Genomic DNA, 21,833 nt, shown 5'->3' on the forward strand with positions numbered 1-21,833 from the left:
ACAAGCAGACTAAAAAAAGGTTCAAATTGAACTTGCAAATGTGAGACTTTTAAAAGTACTTATTTTGTCACAGCAGTCAAGACACTAACAACCACCTAAATGTCCAGGACAGTTGAATGGATAAAATAAATGTGGTAATATACATACAACCAAATATTATGTATCCTTAAAAAAAATCCTTTCATATACTACAACATGGATGAATCTTGAGGACATTACACTAAGTGAAATAAGCCAGTCACAGAAGGACAAATATTGCATGAATCCACTAATATCAGGTGTCTAAAACAGTAAAACTCATCAAATCAGAAAGTAAAATGGTGGTTACCAGGGGTTAGAGGGAGACGAAAATTGGGAGGTGCTGTTCAATGGGTATAATTTTAGTCATGCAAGATGAAAAGTTCTAGAGATCTGCTACTATATTGTACCCTTAAAAATTTGTGGAAGAAGGTAGGTCTCATGTTAAGTGTTTTTTACTACAATAAAAAATATACAGTCATGGATACATAAAGAGAAATGAGCTGTTGGGCAATTTTGTTGTTATACAAACATGATAGTGTACTTACACAAACCTAGATGGTATAACCTACTACACACCTAAGCTATGCTGTATAGCCTGTTGCTCCTAGGCTACAAACCTGTACAGCATATATGTTACTGTACTGAACAGTGTATGGAAATAATAACACAATGGTAAGTATTTGTGTGACAGTAATTTTTCAGCTCCATCGTAATCTTATGCAGTCTGACTAAAACGCTGTTATGCAGTGCATGACTATACTTATTTTTAAATCTTAATAAACATACTCTATTTTAAAACTATTTTTATAGCATAAGGTAATAATAATATGCATTTTTAAATGACAATTATTTTATTTCTTCATTAAAGGAATCACTACAATACCTAAAAGTCCACATAAAGATATACAGCAAAAGGTTGTCAAATGAAACATAACTGTCAGTTAAAAAAAAATAAATTTAGTCTTCAAAAATGTTTAAAATGTATTTTAATGCAAGTTGGAAAACTATATTGAGAATGTCGCAAAATACGACTCAAAATTGCTTTATTGTTAAAGATTTTAACTTAATAAATTTTTTTGAGATGGGGTCTCACTCTGTTGCCCAGGCTGGAGTAGAGTGGCACAATCATGGCTTACTGCAGCTTTGAACTCCCAAGCTAAAGCAATCCTCCCACTTCAGCCTCTCAAGTAGCTGGGATTACAGGTACATGCCACCATGCCTGGCTAATTTTTTGTATTTTTTGCAGAAATGGGGTTTCACCATGTTGCCCAGGCTGGTCTACAACTCCTGGGTTTTAAGCAATCCACCCACCTTGGCCTGTCAAAGCGCTAGGATTACAAGCATAAGCCACCACACCCAGCCTAAAGATTTTTATAATGATTTCTGCTTTTGTCAGGTTAAATATGTGACTTAATATTTTTAAGGGGTACGATAAACTCCAGTATGAGACAAAAAAGGCTTTAAAAATTAAGATAACGCATCATGGGGCTCAAGAAGGATGATCTATATTTTGGAACCAGATGTTTTCCTACACCAATAAACTCTTTTCACGTTAGAAAAACCCTGAAAAAATCTGTAATTCCCAGTGCAGAAGATAAGGGTCACAACTCATAGTTGGTTCTAATAATAAACTAAACATTATTTGTCACTTGGGTTTTCTCATCTACCTTCCCACTCTCCAAACCCAGGTGTTCTTTATGGGGAATAAACAAAGAATCCATGAAAAATAGATAACTGCATTAAAAATTCAGGGATAGAGCCTTAATAACACATACATACTAGGTCCTAGGTATTACCCATTTCAGAGTTTTTTTTCCAGTTTTTGTTTTGAATCTAAAATTAACTCCTTTTTCCATGTATGACGACACAGAAAGAAACAGAAAAGTGAGGCAATAATTGAGGAAACTAAAGCAAAATGAGGAATTGTCTCTAAAATAAAATTTAGGAACAACTTACTCAGGTTTGTTTATTTAGTCTGTTTCTTCTTTAACCCACTGGGTTATTTCTCCATTTTCTACTCTTTTGCAAACAATACCTAACATACAATAACTTTTATATGTTTTCTTCATCCAGAACACTAAGCCCCCTAATGTGCTTAAACTCAAAATCTGGACCTTCACACTCTATCCCTCTGTTCTTCTTTGCCTGTATAATATCTATACTATAATATCTGGCCACCAGGGACAACTGAATATATGGCATTATCATCCAAATCACTCTGCCTTCCCGATTTTTCTATTTCTAGGTTTCTCTAGTCAATCTAGGCTTGTTTCCCATCACCCCTTCTTTTCTTTCTGATCCATACTCAGTCAGACAGGATATTCAGGCAAGTCTACTGGTGAAACAGCTCTGGATTTATCCCATTTCTAGTCTCACTGTAACCAACATGTTTCAGGCCCTTATCACACAGTATCTTCCCGCATGGTCTCCTGACTCTAAAGTCCAATCTAGCTTACATAACACTCCTAGACAGCACTGCTTGAGTTCTCTTTGTCTAGCAAATTATAACCTAATACCTTAGACCAGGATTCCAGTACCAACTCTCCACTAAGACTTCTGTACCAGAGACCTACTCATCTATAAGATTATCACCTTCTCATTTTAAAACATCCGTATTGCTCTTTTCCTTACTTCTTCCCGTCAAAAAAAATCCTACTGTCAAAAAAAAATCCTACCAGTTCAAGGTTATTTTTTGTTAAGTAAGTCAGAATAGCACTTACCCCTTATTTGACTAGGAAGGGGCAAAAAGGAACTCTTTACAATTTTGGATATCTTTTGTATCTTGACCTGAGTGGGAGTTAGAAGGATGTGTGTTTGAATGTGCATATAGACAGATATATAGGTACAAATATATGTAAAAATACATTGAGGCCGGGCACAGTGGCTCACGCCTGTAATCCCAGCACTTTGGGAGGCCGAAGCAAGTGGATCACCTGAAGTCAGGACTTTGAGACCAGCTTGGCCAACATGGTGAAACCCCATCTCCACCAAAAAAAAAAAAAAATACAAAAATTAGCTAGGCATGGTGGTACATGCCTGTAATCCCAGCTACTCAGGAGGCTGAGGCATGAGAATCACTTGAATCTAGAAGGAGGAAGTTGCAGTGAGCCAAGGTCACACCACTGCACTCCATCCTGGGTGAGACTCCAGCCGGAGCGAGACTCCGTCTCAAAAAAAACCAAAAAAACAAAAACAAAAACAAAACCCAAACATTGAATTGTACACTAAAATTACACATTTGCATGCTTTACTGTATGCAAATAAATAAACCAAAACCAAAACAAACAAACAAAAAACTATCCTCATGAAGCATTTGATGGGGTTCAGGACATGCTATCCCAAAATATGGCAACTCAATATTTGAGAAAATGGCAGAATCAGGAAGGTCACTCTCACCTTCTCTCCTGAAGCAGGTCATAAAACCTAGGAAAGATTTTCTGACCTTCCGCTGATGCAGGTCATAAGACCCTCATTTAAGAGGTGCCCTCTCTATACACAGAGGAAAAGAACATCCTTAAGTCTGAATATGAAGGGTCACAGAGAAAAATCTGAGCAAACAGGCCTTGCTAAGTTCTTCCCAGTTTATTATTAGATCATACTGTTTTATCTAATTATGCTTCTCCATTACTATCCTCTTCCATATCATAACTAACAGAAAACATACACAGGTATGTTTTATGAAGGCTCCTGTGTCAAGTAAAACTTACTAAATAAATTTGTGTGTTGAAATTTCTCTTGATAGTTGGTCTTCTGTTAGAGAGACCTCAGCCACGAATCTAGTGACAGGTGAGGAAAAGATAAATTTCCTCCCTTACACCTCAGATCCACTAAACCAAATGAAATTGTTCATGCCTCTGAATCCCATAGCCCTTTGGCTGTGATACTATTTTCCCCTATGTTTATATTATCTAAAGCAGGACAGTGCATCAGAATCTCCTACAGAGGCTACAAAAATATAGATATGCCCTATTTAGTAGTAAAGTGACATAATGTCTGGAATTTGCTTTAATATACTACACCAAGGGCAATAGGTACATACAGGCTCATTATACTATTCTACTCTTATGCACGTTTGAAATTTCCTATTAAAATACATTTGTTTTTTTTAAATACTCCAGGCAAAAGAAATGTTGGGAGGATAGGTGAAATAAAATCAGCTAAATGTTGATGCCATTTAAACTGGGTGATGCATACAAGGGGTTTACTTTACTATTCTGTTTATTCTTTTATATCTTTGAAATCTTCCATAATAAAATGTTAAAAATATACATTAATATACACATACCCAAGTCCCAATCCTGGAGACTGAGGGGTGAGAACTACTGAGTTATCAAATTTTTTTTTTAAAAGGTCCACATGTGATTCTGATTTATACCCCATTTGAGAAACACAGCTTTTCATTCTTTTAACAAATATTCACTGAGTATCCACCAAGCCCTGTACTAAGCAATAAAGATTTTATATTTAAGGAATTTATAGACTAATGCAAGGCAAAAGCATTTCAACCAAACTACAAGGCATCATAACTGCCACAATAGGGGTTCATTCGAGATTCTATGGATGGAGACACTGGCCGCTCCAAATGTTCATGGTAAGTGAGTACTGCGTTTTCTTCATCTTTTCATCCCTATGATTCTTGGCATCATGTTCTTTACCCAGAAGCTCAAATGTGCTTCATGTTCAACTATATGACAGATACCGACTATCATAAAGAACTGGTTTTTTTTTTTTACCATAAATTCTATCTCCAAGGACTTGTATTTCTCTCATTTATTCATTTTAAAGATAAGTGAAGAGGAATATCCTATTAACAAAAGTTTCACAGGGAAAGGTGCCACAAACATAGTCGCAAACCTGCTCATAAATATGAACCAAAATGAATACAAATGCAAGTAGCTGTTATCTTGGCCCTATTACAACCAATAGCAATTCAAAAATTGAGTGATCACTTGAGAGAGAGGAAGGAAGATTAGGCACACTGCTCACTTACACATCCCCCACTCCACCCCTCAGGGTTTTAAGAGGAACAAAGAAGTTATCCTAAAGCTCTACGATCTATGATCTGCTTAACAGAAACGCAGGTACAGTAAAATTATATTTAAATTGTTCCTAGCATCTTAGATATTTACCTTAGGGATTAGAATTTTAGAGCATGAAAAACATCTTAAGGAGTTCAAATTTATAGTGCTACCTGAAGGTGAAACTCCAAGTCAATTTTTATTTAAATAAGCCATGCTTATATCAGACCTTTCTTAAACAATTCAACATACTTAAAAACAGACTGCCTATAGAACCCCCAGGCTGCTTTTAAGGAGTAATCCCTATCAGAACTAACCAATATGCTAAGCAATCTACAGAATGGAAAGGCTAGAAAGCATGATTTCCTCAGATTCTAAAACAAATCTGGTTTGATGAATTCCTATTATGTGTTAAGAAATAGAATTAGACTATGTCAAAAGCATTTAAGATTCCAAAAATTATCAACACAGTTCAAAAATACCATTTTAGAAAAAGTTTATAATAAAATAGTCCTAAACATAGCCTATCTAGTTAAAGAGGTCCTTTAAAAACATTGATTAGGAATTTTGGATTTAGATTTTTTTTCTTTACCTGATCAAGGTGAGGTTGTGTTCCTGGCACATGCTGAAGTTTTTTCTGCAAACTAAAAACAACTGATTAGAAATTCAGAGATGAATACACTTCTGATTTAACTTTATAAGTTATTTAGTGACACAAGGATAATGAAGTGACTTTCCATAACTGACTATTCTAATATTCTGTAATTCCAATTTTACAAGTTGTTCACAAATTCCAATAGAGAAAAGCTGGCAGATTAAGTTTTTTTAAAATTTCTTTAAAAAAAAACCACACATTCATATATATACATATGCACAGAATAAAGAGAAAAACTAGTCTTTTAGCAACACTATTTTGTATGGTTAAATATGTCAGTAAATTTCTTTACCATTCCAACAGGTTTAATACAAACTTAAATATATATATAACCATTCTAGTATTGCTTAGAGTTCCTTAACTTTCTCCTGCTTCCTAATATGAAAACAATGCTGGCACCTAAAGAAAGTTGAAAGGATAAATTTTCCTTTATCAATGTTTTCCCTTGAACTTATTAAAAAAGAAATAGTATCCATAAATATAAATTTCCTATATAGTCAGTTACCAATTGAGAGAAAAAGAAAGTCAGAATGTTAAAAATGCATTGTTCTGATATGAAAAGCACATGAAGATCAACATGGCATAACAAATTACAACCATAATAACTGTAGCATACATTTCAACACTGATGGGGACAGGACGGGAGGGGGAAAGGACTGAAAACCTTGCAGATGCTGTGCCTTGAAGAACAGTGAGGGGTAAATTAGTAACAGCAAGTTTAGGAAAGAGAAAGAACTTGTAGGAACTATTGGAGGGAATGAGTCTCTTTGGGGGGTCCTAGTAGGGAGAATGTCAAATTAAATCCTTCCCAGCTGGTTGCTCAGGAAAAGATTCTCCTGTTTAGCAGTTAAGCACACACAAAAAAGTCATGCAACGGCCTTCCCTATAGTGGTGAGATCACATTAAATAGCTACTTCAAGTGTCACTAAAGCATTATAACTGCTCTTAAGTGTATGTAGAATGAGATTACTTTAGAAAAACATTTCGAAAAATCATATGCTTTTCCCATATGTTCAGTATTTAATGTTGTTGGACAATGACTGCCTAAAACTTCATACACAGCAAAAAAAAAAAAAAAAAATCTAACAACGAACATTTAAGTTTAGTTCCCATAAGTCTCAGAATTTCATGCCCTCAATTTTTTCCCTATCATACACATTTTTAAAAGACTAATCTAGTGGATAAGGATATGCTATCAAAACCTGAAACTCATGAATCGGAAATCATCTTGCACATTAACTTGTAATCTTATAACAATTTTTGTCTCTGCACACATAAAATGTAAATTCTGCACGCATAAAATGTAAAAAATCTCAAACAGTTTAGTGTTTTGTATATTTAAATCATTATGTTCTATAACAAACAATAACTTAGGTATTGTCAGTAAGATGGAATTAGCAACATTTCTATTTCTCCCAAGTAAAAATATAGAATGATATAAAGAACTGGATGCCTTGATGAAAGTACCTGTATTACAGCAAATTATAGCAAAAGACAGAAGTAGAAAGGAAAAACAAAAATTGATATACTGAATATAGAGGTGGGAAATGATTGCAAACTATAATTCTTATTAGTGAAATAAAGCACTAAAGGAATATGTAAAGGGAAAAAATAAAATTTCAACTAAAAAATAGTCTAGTGTTTAACATATTAAATGACAACCAACTTGTAAGCTCTTGGACCCAACAGAGATAAATTAGTTTAAGAAAGGCAAATTTTGCTGGGTTCAGTGGCTCAGGCTTATAATCCCAGCACTTTGAGGGGCCAAGTAGGAGAATCACTTGAGGCCAGGAGTTCAAGACAAGCCTGAGCAACGTAGCGAGAGCCTGTCACTACAAAAAAGTAACAATAAAAAAATTAGCCAGGCATGGGTGCAAGCCTGTAGTCCCAGCTACTCAGGAGGCTGAGATGGGAGGATCACTTGAGTCCAGGAGTTCACGACTGCAGAGAGCCATGATAGCCACTGCATTCCAGCCCAGGTGTCAGAGTGAGACTCTGTCTCAATAAAATAAAATAATTAAATAAATATTAAAAAAAGAAAAGGCCAAGTGTGGTGGCTCACGCCTATAATCCCATTACTTTGGGAGGCTGAGGTGGGCAGATCACTTAAGCCCAGGAGTTTAAGATCAGCTTCGGCAACATGGCAAAACCTCATCTTCTACCAAAATAAAAAATTAGCCAGGCATGGTAGTGCGTGCCTATGGTCCCAGCTACTCATGAGTCTGAGGTGGGAAGACGGCTTAAGCCCAGGACACAGAGGCTATAGGGAGCTGACATCGCACCACTGCACTCTAGCCTGGGCAACAGACCCAGACCCTGTCTCCAAGGGGAAAAAAAAAAAAAAAAGAAAGGCAAATTTCATGCAGCATTGTTTCATTTGTTCCCCTTGTAAACACATTTAAATGTATCACAGGATCTGTAACTATCAAAACTGCCCACAGCATTAAATTAAAAATACAGTTCTAATCCAGACACGGCGGATGAAAGGGATCATGGCTAACTAGTGAAACAGCACTGATAGTCAAATGAAGGGCTGGAACCTTGAAGTAAAAAGAAGAAAAGGATCATCGAGAGAAAAGTTAGGATGGGCTAGACTTCTGGTTATTTCAGAAATGGGTAGCAAAAGACAAAGGCTCTTAACCTCCCAGAATTAGGTGACAACCTCAGCCAATCTATCTCCCTAGTAAAGCCAGAACTAAGATGGGAAAAAAAGACCATTTTTAAATGAACAAACCAAATTTATGCTTAGGGCTGTATTCGCTTAATGGAGGAACAGTCATTTCAAAATTAGTAAAACAAAAGCTTTATATGAAAAAACATAGTATAATTCTGAATGATTTTCATACAATCATTATCAAGCATAAGTGATACTGGATACCTGAAGCTGACATGAGGGAAAAAGGCTCAGGGAGATTTCACAACTTTGTACAGCAGTGGCTTGAAAGGATATAACTATATTTACCATAAAACAAGAAGTAGTCATTTTTACCTTACACAATTTATAATAATTTTTAGAAAAATAGAAATAACTCACATGTAATTCAGGTATACCAAACTTTCCTGCCTTCCTACTAAATGGAACTAGAAAAGCAAAATGCTGATTTTTTCCAGGTACTCTGAAAATACCTTTATAATTTTAACCATAATTTGTTTAGTCTAAAAAGGTATTGCTCCAATACCAGAAGCTACAGGTGAAAAACATATCTCTCAACTGAAGACAACTTCTTGAATAACTGTGTCACTGACAAGTTTACTCTCTGAGCTTCAGTTTCCAAACTGAGAAGGAGGAATAACTGCCCTGCCTGTCCCACACTTCTGGCTGCTGAAATAATCTCAATCAATTTATTTTTTCTTTCTTTATTTTTTTTTTTACAAACTACATGCAAATTTAAATTTTCCAATTCATAAAGTAAAAGGGGTCCAATAAAACACTATCATGTCCTACCTCACAGGTTACTGTAGGTATTGTTTTCAAAATGTGAACAATACTACAGACTGAAAGAGGAAAAAAAAACTAGTTGAAAGTAGAATTAGTTTTTAAGGGCATGGCTAAGGCAAAATTAGAAATATATATATAAGGCTGGGTGTGGTGGCCTACACATGTAATCCCAGCACTTTGGGAGGCTGAGGCATGAGGATCACCTGAGCCCAGGAGTTTGAGACCAGCCTAGGCAACATAGCAAGACCCCATACTTACAGAAAATTAAAAAAAAAAATTAGGCATGGTGACACATGCCTGTGGTCCCAGCTTCTTGGGAGGCTGAGATGGGAGGATCACTTGAGCCCAGGAGGTTGAGGCTGCAGTAAGCCATGTTTGTGCCACTGCACTCCAGCCTGAGTGACAGAGAACCCCATCTCAAAAAAATAAATAAATAAAAAGAAAAGAAATATATATAGGAATGGGAATTAGAACTCTCAAGTATAGAGCCACCCACTATGCCTACCCTTAAGCAAAACTGCCCCACCAATTCAAAATACCCAGAGACACGTCCATTTTCATGATCTTGTATGTACATATATGAGACTTATGAGATATTCATTGCAGCATTATTTGCAATAGCCAAGCTGTGAGAACAAGTTAAATGTCCACTAACAGAAAAAGGGATAAAGTAAATGCGGTATATGTAGAAAATGGAATATTATTCAGACTTAAAAAGGAAAACTTGCCATATGCAAAAACATGGATGAACCTTGATGACTTTATGCTACGTGAAATAAACTAGTCACAGAAAGACAAATAATGCATGATTCCACTTGTGTCAGGTAATTAAAATAGTCAACCCCACAGAAAGAGTGTAGAATGCTGGATGCCAGGGGCTATGAAGACAGGGAAATGGGAAGCTGCTATTCAAGGGGTATAAAGCTTCAGTTATAAAGAGTGAAACGTTCCAGAGATCTGCGGCACATCCTCATGCCTATAGTTAGCAATACTGTATTGTACACCTAAAACATTGTTAAGAGGGTAGATCTCATGTTAGATGTTCTTACTACAATAAAAAAAGAAAAAGATACTGATGCACAAGAATAACTAATCTTTCTTCCCTCCCTTACCAAAAAGATTCCCCACAGGAGAAGGCAGAAAACTAATCCATTATTAAAGTGAAGAGAGGAGAGAGGAGCCAAGATGGCCGAATAGGAACAGCTCCGGTCTACAGCTCCCAGCGTGAGAGACGCAGAAGACAGGCGATTTCTCCATTTCCATCTGAGGTACCGGGTTCATCTCACTAGGGAGTGCCAGACAGTGGGCGCAGGTCAGTGGGTGCGTGCACCATCCGCGAGCTGAAGCAGGGTGAGGCATTGCCTCACTTGGGAAGCGCAGGGGGTCAGGAAGTTCCCTTTCCTAGTCAAAGAAAGGGGTGACAGACGGCACCTGGAAGATCGGGTCACTCCCACCCGAATACTGCGCTTTTCCGACTGGCTTAAAAAACGGCGCACCAGGAGATTGTGTCCCGCACCTGGCTCAGAGGGTCCCACGCCCACGGAGTCTCGCTGATTGCTAGCACAGCAGTCTGAGATCAAACTGCAAGGCGGCAGCGAGGCTGGGGGAGGGGCGTCCGCCATTGCCCAGGCTTGCTTAGGTAAACAAAGCAGCCAGGAAGCTCGAACTGGGCGGAGCCCACCACAGCTCAAGGAAGCCTGCCTGCCTCTGTAGGCTCCACCTCTGGGGGCAGGGCACAGATACACAAAAAGACAGCAGTAACCTCTGCAGACTTAAGTGTCCCTGTCTGACAGCTTTGAAGAGAGCAGTGGTTCTCCCAGCACGCAGCTGGAGATCTGAGAACGGGCAGACTGCCTCCTCAAGTGGGTCCCTGACCCCTGACCCCCGAGCAGCCTAACTGGGAGGCACCCCCCAGCAGGGGCAGGCTGACACCTCACACGGCCGGCCGGGTACTCCAACAGACCTGCAGCTGAAGGTCCTGTCTGTTAGAAGGAAAACTAACAAACAGAAAGGACATCCACACCAAAAACCCATCTGTACATCACCATCATCAAAGACCAAAAGTAGATAAAAACCACAAAGATGGGGAAAAAACAGAGCAGAAAAACTGGAAACTCTAAAAAGCAGAGCGCCTCTCCTCCTCCAAAGGAACGCAGCTCCTCACCAGCAACAGAACAAAGCTGGATGGAGAATGACTTTGACGAGCTGAGAGAAGAAGGCTTCAGACGATCAAATTACTCCGAGCTACGGGAGGACATTCAAACCAAAGGCAAAGAAGTTGAAAACTTTGAAAAAATTTAGAAGAATGTATAACTAGAATAACCAATACAGAGAAGTGCTTAAAGGAGCTGATGGAGCTGAAAACCAAGGCTCGAGAACTACGTGAAGAATGCAGAAGCCTCAGGAGCCAATGCGATCAACTGGAAGAAAGGGTATCAGCAATGGAAGATGAAATGAATGAAATGAAGCAAGAAGGGAAGTTTAGAGAAAAAAGAATAAAAAGAAACAAACAAAGCCTCCAAGAAATATGGGACTATGTGAAAAGACCAAATCTACGTCTGATTGGTGTACCTGAAAGTGACGGGGAGAATGGAACCAAGTTGGAAAACACTCTGCAGGATATTATCCAGGAGAACTTCCCCAATCTAGCAAGGCAGGCCAACGTTCAGATTCAGGAAATACAGAGAACGCCACAAAGATACTCCTCGAGAAGAGCAACTCCAAGACACATAATTGTTTAGATTCACCGAAGTTGAAATGAAGGAAAAAATGTTAAGGGCAGCCAGAGAGAAAGGTCGGGTTACCCTCAAAGGGAAGCGCATCAGACTAACAGCGGATCTCTCGGCAGAAACCCTACAAGCCAGAAGAGAGTGGGGGCCAATATTCAACATTCTTAAAGAAAAGAATTTTCAACCCAGAATTTCATATCCAGCCAAACTAAGCTTCATAAGTGAAGGAGAAATGAAATACTTTACAGACAAGCAAATGCTGAGAGATTTTGTCACCACCAGGCCTGCCCTAAAAGAGCTCCTGAAGGAAGCGCTAAACATGGAAAGGAACAACCGGTACCAGCCGCTGCAAAATCATGCCAAAATGTAAAGACCATCGAGACTAGGAAGAAACTGCCTCAACTAACGAGCAAAATAACCAGCTAACATCATAATGACAGGATCAAATTCACACATAACGATATTAACTTTAAATGTAAATGGACTAAATGCTCCAATTAAAAGACACAGACTGGCAAATTGGATAAAGAGTCAAGACCCATCAGTGTGCTGTATTCAGGAAACCCATCTCACGTGCAGAGACACACATAGGCTCAAAATAAAGGGAGGGAGGAAAATCTACCAAGCAAATGGAAAACAAAAAAAAGGCAGGGGTTGCAATCCTAGTCTCTGATAAAACAGACTTTCAACCAGCAAAGATCAAAAGAGACAAAGAAGGCCATTACATAATGGTAAAGGGATCAATTCAACAAGAAGAGCTAACTATCCTAAATATATATGCACCCAATACAGGAGCACTCAGATTCATAAAACAAGTCCTGAGTGACCTACAAAGAGACTTAGACTCCCACACAATAATAATGGGAGACTTTAACACCCCACTGTCAACATTAGACAGATCAATGAGACAGAAAGTCAACAAGGATACCCAGGAATTGAACTCAGCTCTGCACCAAGCAGACCTAATAGACATCTACAGAACTCTCCACCCCAAATCAACAGAATATACATTCTTTTCAGCACCACACCACACCTATTCCAAAACTGACCACATACTTGGAAGTAAAGCTCTCCTCAGCAAATGTAAAAGAACAGAAATTATAACAAACTATCTCTCAGACCACAGTACAATCAAACTAGAACTCAGGATTAAGAATCTCACTCAAAACCGCTCAACTACATGGAAACCGAACAACCTGCTCCTGAATGACTACTGGGTACATAACAAAATGAAGAAATAAAGATGTTCTTTGAAACCAACAAGAACAAAGACACAACATACCAGAATCTCTGGGACGCATTCAAAGCAGTGTGTAGAGGGAAATTTATAGCACTAAATGCCCACAAGAGAAAGCAGGAAAGATCCAAAATTGACACCCTAACATCACCATTAAAAGAACTAGAAAAGCAAGAGCAAACACATTCAAAAGCTAGCAGAAGGCAAGAAATAACTAAAATCAGAGCAGAACTGAAGGAAATAGAGACACAAAAAACCCTTCAAAAAATTAATGAATCCAGGAGCTGGTTTTTTGAAAGGATCAACAAAATTGATAGACCGCTAGCAAGACTAATAAAGAAAAAAAGAGAGAAGAATCAAATAGACGCAATAAAAAATGATAAAGGGGATATCACCACCGATCCCACAGAAATACAAACTACCATCAGAGAATACTAAAAACACCTCTATGCAAATAAACTAGAAAATCTAGAAGACATGGATAAATTCCTTGACACATACACCCTCCAAAGACTAAACCAGGAAGAAGTTGAATCTCTGAATAGACCAATAACAGGATCTGAAATTGTGGCAATAATCAATAGCCTACCAACCAAAAAGAGTCCAGGACCAGATAGATTCACAGCCGAATTCTACCAGAGGTACAAGGAGGAACTGGTACCATTCCTTCTGAAACTATTCCAATCAATAGAAAAAGAGGGAATCCTCCCTAACTCATTTGATGAGGCCAGCATCATCCTGATACCAAAGCCGGGCAGAGACACAACCAAAAAAGAGAATTTTAGACCAGTATCCTTGATGAACATTGATGCAAAAATCTTCAATAAAATACTGGCAAACCGAATCCAGCAGCACATCAAAAAGCTTATCCACCATGATCAAGTGGGCTTCATCCCTGGGATGCAAGGCTGGTTCAATATATGCAAATCAATACATGTAATCCAGCATATAAACAGAACCAAAGACAAAAACCACATGATTATCTCAATAGATGCAGAAAAGGCCTTTGACAAAATTCAACAACCCGTCATGCTAAAAACTCTCAATAAATTAGGTATTGATGGGACGTATTTCAAAATAATAAGAGCTATCTATGACAAACCCACAGCCAATATCATACTGAATGGGCAAAAACTGGAAGCATTCCCTTTGAAAATGGGCACAAGACAGGGATGCCCTCTCTCACCACTCCTATTCAACATAGTGTTGGAAGTTCTGGCCAGGGCAATGAGGCAGGAGAAGGAAATAAAGGGTATTCAATTAGGAAAAGAGGAAGTCAAATTGTCCCTGTTTGCAGATGACATGATTGTATATCTAGAAAACCCCATCGTCTCAGTCCAAAATCTCCTTAAGCTGATAAGCAACTTCAGCAAAGTCTCAGGATACAAAATCAATGTACAAAAATCACAAGCATTCTTATACACCAACAACAGACAAACAGAGAGCCAAATCATGAGTGAACTCCCATTCACAATTGCTTCAAAGAGAATAAAATACCTAGGAATCTGACTTACAAGGGATGTGAAGGGCCTCTTCAAGGAGAACTACAAACCACTGCTCAAGGAAATAAAAGAGGATACAAACAAATGGAAGAACATTCCATCCTCATGGGTAGGAAGAATCAATATCGTGAAAATGGCCATACTGCCCAAGGTAATTTACAGATTCAATGCCATCCCCATCAAGCTACCAATGACTTTCTTCACAGAATTGGAAAAAACTACTTTAAAGTTCATATGGAACCAAAAAAGAGCCCGCATCGCCAAGTCAATCCTAAGCCAAAAGAACAAAGCTGGAGGCATCACACTACCTGACTTCAAACTATACTACAAGGCTACAGTAACCAAAACAGCATGGTACTGGTACCAAAACAGAGATATAGATCAATGGAACAGAACAGAGCCCTCAGAAATAACGCCGCATATCTACAACTATCTGATCTTTGACAAACCTGAGAAAAACAAGCAATGGGGAAAGGATTCCCTATTTAATAAATGGTGCTGGGAAAACTGGCTAGCCATATGTAGAAAGCTGAAACCGGATCCCTTCCTTATACCTTATACAAAAATTAATTCAAGATGGATTAAAGACTTAAACGTCCGACCTAAAACCATAAAAACCCTAGAAGAAAACCTAGGCATTACCATTCAGGACATAGGCATGGGCAAGGACTTCATGTCTAAAACACCAAAAGCAATGGCAACAAAAGCCAAAATTGACAAATGGGATCTAATTAAACTAAACAGCTTCTGCACAGCAAAAGAAACTACCATCAGAGTGAACAGGCAATCTACAAAATGGGAGAAAATTTTTGCAACCTACTCATCTGACAAAGGGCTAATATCCAGAATCTACAATGAACTCAAACAAATTTACAAGAAAAAAACAAACAACCCCATCAAAAAGTGGGCGAAAGACATGAACAGACACTTCTCAAAAGAAGACATTTATGCAGCCAAAAGACACATGAAAAAATGCTCACCATCACTGGCCATCAGAGAAATGCAAATCAAAACCACAATGAGATACTATCTCACACCAGTTAGAATGGCAATCATTAAAAAGTCAGGAAACAACAGGTGCTGGAGAGGATGTGGAGAAATAGGAACACTTTTACACTGTTGGCGGGACTGTAAACTAGTTCAACCATTGTGGAAGTCAGTGTGGCAATTCCTCAGGAATCTAGAACTAGAAATCCCATTTGACCCAGCCATCCCATTACTGGGTATATACCCAAATGACTATAAATCATGCTGCTATAAAGACACATGCACACGTATGTTTATTGCGGCATTATTCACAATAGCAAAGACTTGGAACCAACCCAAATGTCCAACAATGATAGACTGGATTAAGAAAATGTGGCACATATACACCATGGAATACTATGCAGCCATAAAAAAGGATGAGTTCATGTCCTTTGTAGGGACATGGATGAAATTGGAAATCATCATTCTCAGTAAACTATCACAAGAACAAAAAACCAAACACCGCATATTCTCACTCATAGGTGGGAATTGAACAATGAGAACACATGGACACAGGAAGGGGAACATCACACTCTGGGGACTGTTGTGGGTTGGGGGGAGGGGGGAGGGATAGCATTGGGAGATATAACTAATGCTAGATGACGAGTCAGTGGGTGCAGCGCACCAGCATGGCACATGTATACATATGTAACTAACCTGCACATTGTGCACATGTACCCTAAAACTTAAAGTATAATAATAATAAATAAATAAATTTTAAAAAAAAACTCAAGAAAAAATAAAAAATAAAAAAATAAAGTGAAGAGAGTTATTTGTGTGAAAACGCTAAGCTAAAATTTTCTATGTATTTCATGCATTTTCTCATAGAAAGAGTATTAGACATAGTGTTTGGTGTAGAAGTGTTAATGATTAGCCTCTAAAGTTAACTATCATTTACACTATAATTTCTACAGGAAAATGCAATATGATTTCCAAACCAATTAGTAAAACTTCCAAGAATATACCTCATTAAGAATGGTCTTGTATGCCAAAGGAATGGCAGGAAGCTTAAATCATGGATGCAATTGTGCAAATCATTCCTGTTAACTATGGGGAAAAAAGGTACATAACAATAAAAGTAACCAAATTATACAAAACATACCTTATTCCAGAGAGACTATCAAAGGCATGAAGATCTAATACATTAGAGAGATCAACTCTAAAAGGAAGAAAACTAACATGAGCAGTTGGAAATTCTGTGAAATACATCCAATTAATCAAGAAAAAAAACTCTGACTCTTAAAAAATTTTATATATAAAATTCATAGAAGTGGGCAAATGGTGTAAGATTTGAATCACAGTTGAATCAAGATTGAAAATTATTTGGTTATTACTTCAATGAATTAGGTTTTTTTTAAACTTTCAATTATCTTTTCAATCCTGAAATTTATGAGCTTTTCAAATACATTTTTATAGCTAAAAAATCAGCTAAAGAACAGAAACTTTTCCCAGCAGCTTATTACTCAAAAGATGAAACAAAAGAAATGACAAATAGAATTACCAAATAGGTACATTCCAGATACCTCTGCAAATTTTGTATTTCTTTTATACCCCCTCCCTCGATATAACATGTAATATAAAAATGAGGAGTCAAATAACCAATGTACAAAATATTAAGTTACTCTAGGACCCTGATCTTCACGTGATTTGATTTCATTCATTCAGAATGGGGCTGCATGTAGAAAGAAAATTCCCACCATCCGAATAGACATTATTTCTCTTAGAATTATTTAATGATAATTAAACTCATTTAATTGAATCCAATGATTCAAATCAGGTGAGAATAAATAACATATCACAATTAGCATTAAGTTTGGTTTAAATATAAAAAAGCAAATTTATAAAAACTGGTGATTGAGTTATAATTTTAACATAAGCCCAGAAAACCACAGAGGACAGGCCAGGCACGGTGGCTCACGCCTGCAATCCCAGCACTTTGGGAGGCCGAGGCGGGCGGATCACAAGGTCAAGATCAAGACCATCCTGGCCATGGACAACGTGGTGAAACCCTGTCTCTACCAAAAATACAAAAATTAGCTGGGTGTGGTGGCACGCACCTGTAGTCCCAGCTACTCGGGAGGCTGCGGCAGGAGAATCATTTGAACCCAGGAAGTGGAGGTTGCAGTGAGCCGAGATTGCACCACTGCACTCCAGCCTGGCACAGAGTGAGACTCCGCCTCAAAAGAAAAAAAAAAAAAAAGAACAGCAGAGGACAGTGATTTCTCATAATCAAAGCTAAGGTGAAGAAATATTTAAAGAAAATGACAAATGTATAATTTCAAATTTAGATTCCAGAAGCTTGCCAAACATTTGTTAAATTTTCTTACAAGGAAAAAAAACATCATTGGTCAGATTCAAGATTTTTTTTTCTTTAATGCACAAACATATAAGAAAAAACATCTCCTTTATCTTAGGACTGACCAACTGTGCCTGCTTTCTTTATTCTCAACAGTCTATCACATACTCGTACTCGTGGCAACAATACTGTGTTAGATTACGAATGCTTGTCTTGGCAAAAGAGAGACAAATTCCCATCTTATTACTCCAAAGTTCTATGTTAGTAGACTATAACAGCAACTCAAATTCTGGGCATTTTAGATGTACAGAATTAGAAAAATGATCAAGCAAAGAAGCAAATGTTCTATGAAGAAATTTTTGAATATCAGTTTACACTAAAAGGCCAAAGTCTTAATATTAAACATATTTCCTTTTTCACCCCCCACCCCTCCCCCCACTACTGAGCATATTTATATTGACAGGTCACAAACAAGGGGCACGGGGGCTCCACTTTGGGAGGCCAAGGTGGGCGGATCACTTTGAGGCCAGGAGTTTGACACCAACCTGGCCAATGTGGCGAAACCGTCTCTACTAAAAATACAAAAATTAGCTGGGTGTGGTGGTGCACACCTGTAATCCCAGCTACCCGGACGGTGAAGCAGGAGAATCGCTTGAACCCAGGAGGCAGAGGTTTCAGTGAGCTGAGATCGCACCACCGCACTCCAACTTGGGGGACAGAGTGAGATTCTGTCTCAAACCAGAGTGAGATTCTGTCTCAAAAAGATAAAAATAAATAAAAATAAAAATAAAAATAAACCAAATGAATGAAGTTTCCCTCCAAGTTTGTCATCTTCATCTTAGGAAATAGCTTAAAGTTTAATAAAGTTTACACATGCCAATTTTGTGAATATCAAATTCAACAGTTTGGAAACACAAGCTTCTAAATAAACTGTTTCACTGTGACAGTGTCCTTGAGAATACATGTCATCCAGAGGTAATTCTGCTTTATACTCAGATTCTTTCCATACTTCCAAAAAAGGATCAATATTAGACCTGTACAACAAATTACACTCTTTTACAGAAAATAATAAAATATCCAAGTCTCTCACCAAATTTTCAAAAAAGAGGAAAAGTGTAAGCTTCCAGATGAAAGTTTCTATAGCTTTCCCCAAATTTAGTACCACCATGAAAAAGAAATTCTTCACTCATTCAAGGCATACGACTAGAAAACTAATTTCCATGGCATCAAATTAATTTCCTCCTTTGGAGATAAAACCATGAAATCTTTTCCAAAGCATTAAAATCGCCAAGAAAAGAAAAAAAGAAAAAAAATACCATTACCAGCATTTTAAAACTGAGTAAGAGAATGGAGTAAACAAAAAAGGGAAAGAAAAAGCTTCAAAAGTTCATTTTTCTCCTCATTTCTTGAACTCTCTATTCCAGAAGTACCTAATGTTTTTCTTAAAAGGAGGCTTTCAATTTTTCCCTAGGTCTAAAGGCTGCTTTAAGTAGCCTAAGACCAAGGACAGGAGAGTGAAAACGAAGAGGGTTTTGGCTCTCCAAGGTGGGGGTGGAATTGCAGCTATTGCTTAGGGATATTTTCCAGTGGTCATCTCTTCAAACTCCAGTGAGTCTCACAAACAGGGTGCACCAGCCAATCCAAGTATCCAGTATCTACAATGCAAACTGTAGATACTATCCAAATTGACAGTAGATAGCTCAGTAAATAGCTGAGCAAACTGCAATGATAGCTCAGTCTTGAACTCTGGAAACAAATTTCCAAAAGCCTTCCCCAGTGGCACTTCAAACTCAAAAACGTTTACAAAACTAATCACATTTTCCAAACCTGCTTCCACCACTACCCGACCTGTTGCTCCTCCTTCCTGTATTTCCTATACCTCAGAGATTAGCCTCACATTGAATCTACCTCCCAAGAGTCATGTTGCTTTTAAAATCCTTCACTAACTCCTTGCTCCCTACAGAAGAAAATCCAAACTATGTATCATGGCATTCAAGACCCTTTGCGGTAAGTTCTCTATCTCTTCAGTCATACCACTTTTTCTGTGCTACATAATACCAAGTTTTCTAGCCATTCTAAAATATTCAAAGGCCCCTGGAATACAAAATCTTCCTTATACCTGGAAAGTTATCCTTACCCTACTCCATCTGTAAAAGCCTTATTCATTCTTTAAGACTCAGGTCAATGACTGCCTTCTCGGTCAATATTTTCCTGACTCTTTTTCAAGAAAAGTTGAGCAATCATTCCCTCTATCTTCCTATTATTATAGAACTCTGTGCTTTTAAAATTCTTGTATTAATATTAATATCTATTATGTTGCCTTTTTGTTTGTTTGCTTCTGTTTCCCCCCAATGACTGATCTCCTTAAAGGCAGAGTTTTTGCCTTATCCATTGCTTATATAGTCCTTAAAATGCTATGAAATGCATAGCAGGCAGTTTGTCAAATTAATTTAACTTATTATTGACCAGCTGTGTTTTGGTTTTCCTCTGTTCAGTCCACTTACGTTTCTAAAAATTAAGAAAAAGTCTAGAGAAGATTAAAATGACACATCTTCTAACCTTTTACTCCTACTTCTGAAATCTATGTGGTTCACTAGTACTTCCATTTGCTACTAAATCAACTTAAGTCTTACCACTAAGACGATGCTACACACTATTCCTTTTCCTTACTCTTAACTACTCAAGGTGAGCCTTTTTCTACACATGCTTATAGCAGTTTATTGTCAGTACTTGTCAGCTACAAAATGGTAAAAAAATTTTAAAAAACAAAAAATAAAAGAAAACTTCTATAAGAGTGACTTTGACTATTTTGTTAACCAAATCTCTGGGTTTTTTGTTTGTTTGTTTTTTTTTTTTTTGAGACAGAGTCTCGCTCTGTCGCCCAGGCTGGAGTGCAGTGGTGCGATCTCAGCTCACTGCAAGCTCCGCCTCCCGGGTTCACGCCATTCTCCTGCCTCAGCCTCCTGAGTAGCTGGGACTACAGGCGCCCACCACCAGGCTCAGCTAATTTTTTGTATTTTTAGTAGAGACGGGGTTTCACAGTGTTAGCCAGGATGGTCTCCATCTCCTGACCTCGTGATCCGCCCACCTTGGCCTCCCAAAGTGCTGGGATTACAGGCGTGAGCCACCGCGCCCAGCCCAAATCTCCAGTTTCTAAACTGGTAAGCTCAAGTTGCTATGCCTCAAGGAATTTGAGAGAATATTTAATGTAAGATTCAGGACCCAATAGTAAGAATTCTACTCAGGACATCTGATCTTCATTGAAAAGGATTCTAATCCAACTTCAGTCCTCATGGCAAGGAAGTACTCTTTCAGAAAGTCCCTAGATTCTCAGATGCATTGGTAAGCACCATACACGGAAGGATTCACAGAAGATTTTAGTCACTAGTCCCTAGATTCTCAGATGCATTGGTAAGCACCATACACGGAAGAACTCACAGAAGATTTTAGTCACTAGTCCCTAGATTCTCAGATGCATTGGCAAGCACCATACATGGAAGAACTCACAGAAGATTTTAGTCACTAGTCCCTAGATTCTCAGATGCATTGGCAAGCACCATACACTGAAGAACTCACAGAAGATTTTAGTCACTAGTCCCTAGATTCTCAGATGCATTGGTAAGCACCATACACGGAAGGATTCACAGAAGATTTTAGTCACTAGTCCCTAGATTCTCAGATGCATTGGTAAGCACCATACACGGAAGAACTCACAGAATATTTTAGTCACTAGTCCCTAGATTCTCAGATGCATTGGCAAGCACCATACACGGAAGAACTCACAGAAGATTTTAGTCACTAGTCCCTAGATTCTCAGATGCATTGGCAAGCACCATACACTGAAGAACTCACAGAAGATTTTAGTCACTAGTCCCTAGATTCTCAGATGCATTGGTAAGCACCATACACG

At 38.0% G+C, this 21,833-nt stretch overlaps 1 protein-coding gene across 7 annotated transcripts in view; it reads right to left on the reverse strand.

Annotated features, from left to right (window-relative positions):
- The window catches only part of ZNG1B (Zn regulated GTPase metalloprotein activator 1B), a 59,211-nt gene that overhangs the window by 8,272 nt on the left and 29,106 nt on the right, over positions 1 to 21,833 (reverse strand). For 5 of the 7 annotated variants that reach the window (XM_055107389.3, XM_055107387.2, XM_055107386.2 and 2 more), the window contains 2 exons: positions 16,730 to 16,786; positions 5,632 to 5,683 (listed from right to left, as the gene is read on the reverse strand). In XM_055107389.3, the coding sequence (XP_054963364.1) occupies positions 5,632 to 5,683; positions 16,730 to 16,786 (109 nt within the window). The remainder of the gene's footprint in view (positions 1 to 5,631; positions 5,684 to 16,729; positions 16,787 to 21,833) is intronic. The other 2 variants (XM_055107391.2, XM_055107388.2) reach the window with 1 other exon arrangement.

Source organism: Pan paniscus, chromosome 12 (genome assembly GCF_029289425.2).
Source record: "Pan paniscus chromosome 12, NHGRI_mPanPan1-v2.0_pri, whole genome shotgun sequence".
In the NCBI taxonomy this organism is placed as follows: domain Eukaryota; kingdom Metazoa; phylum Chordata; class Mammalia; order Primates; family Hominidae; genus Pan; species Pan paniscus.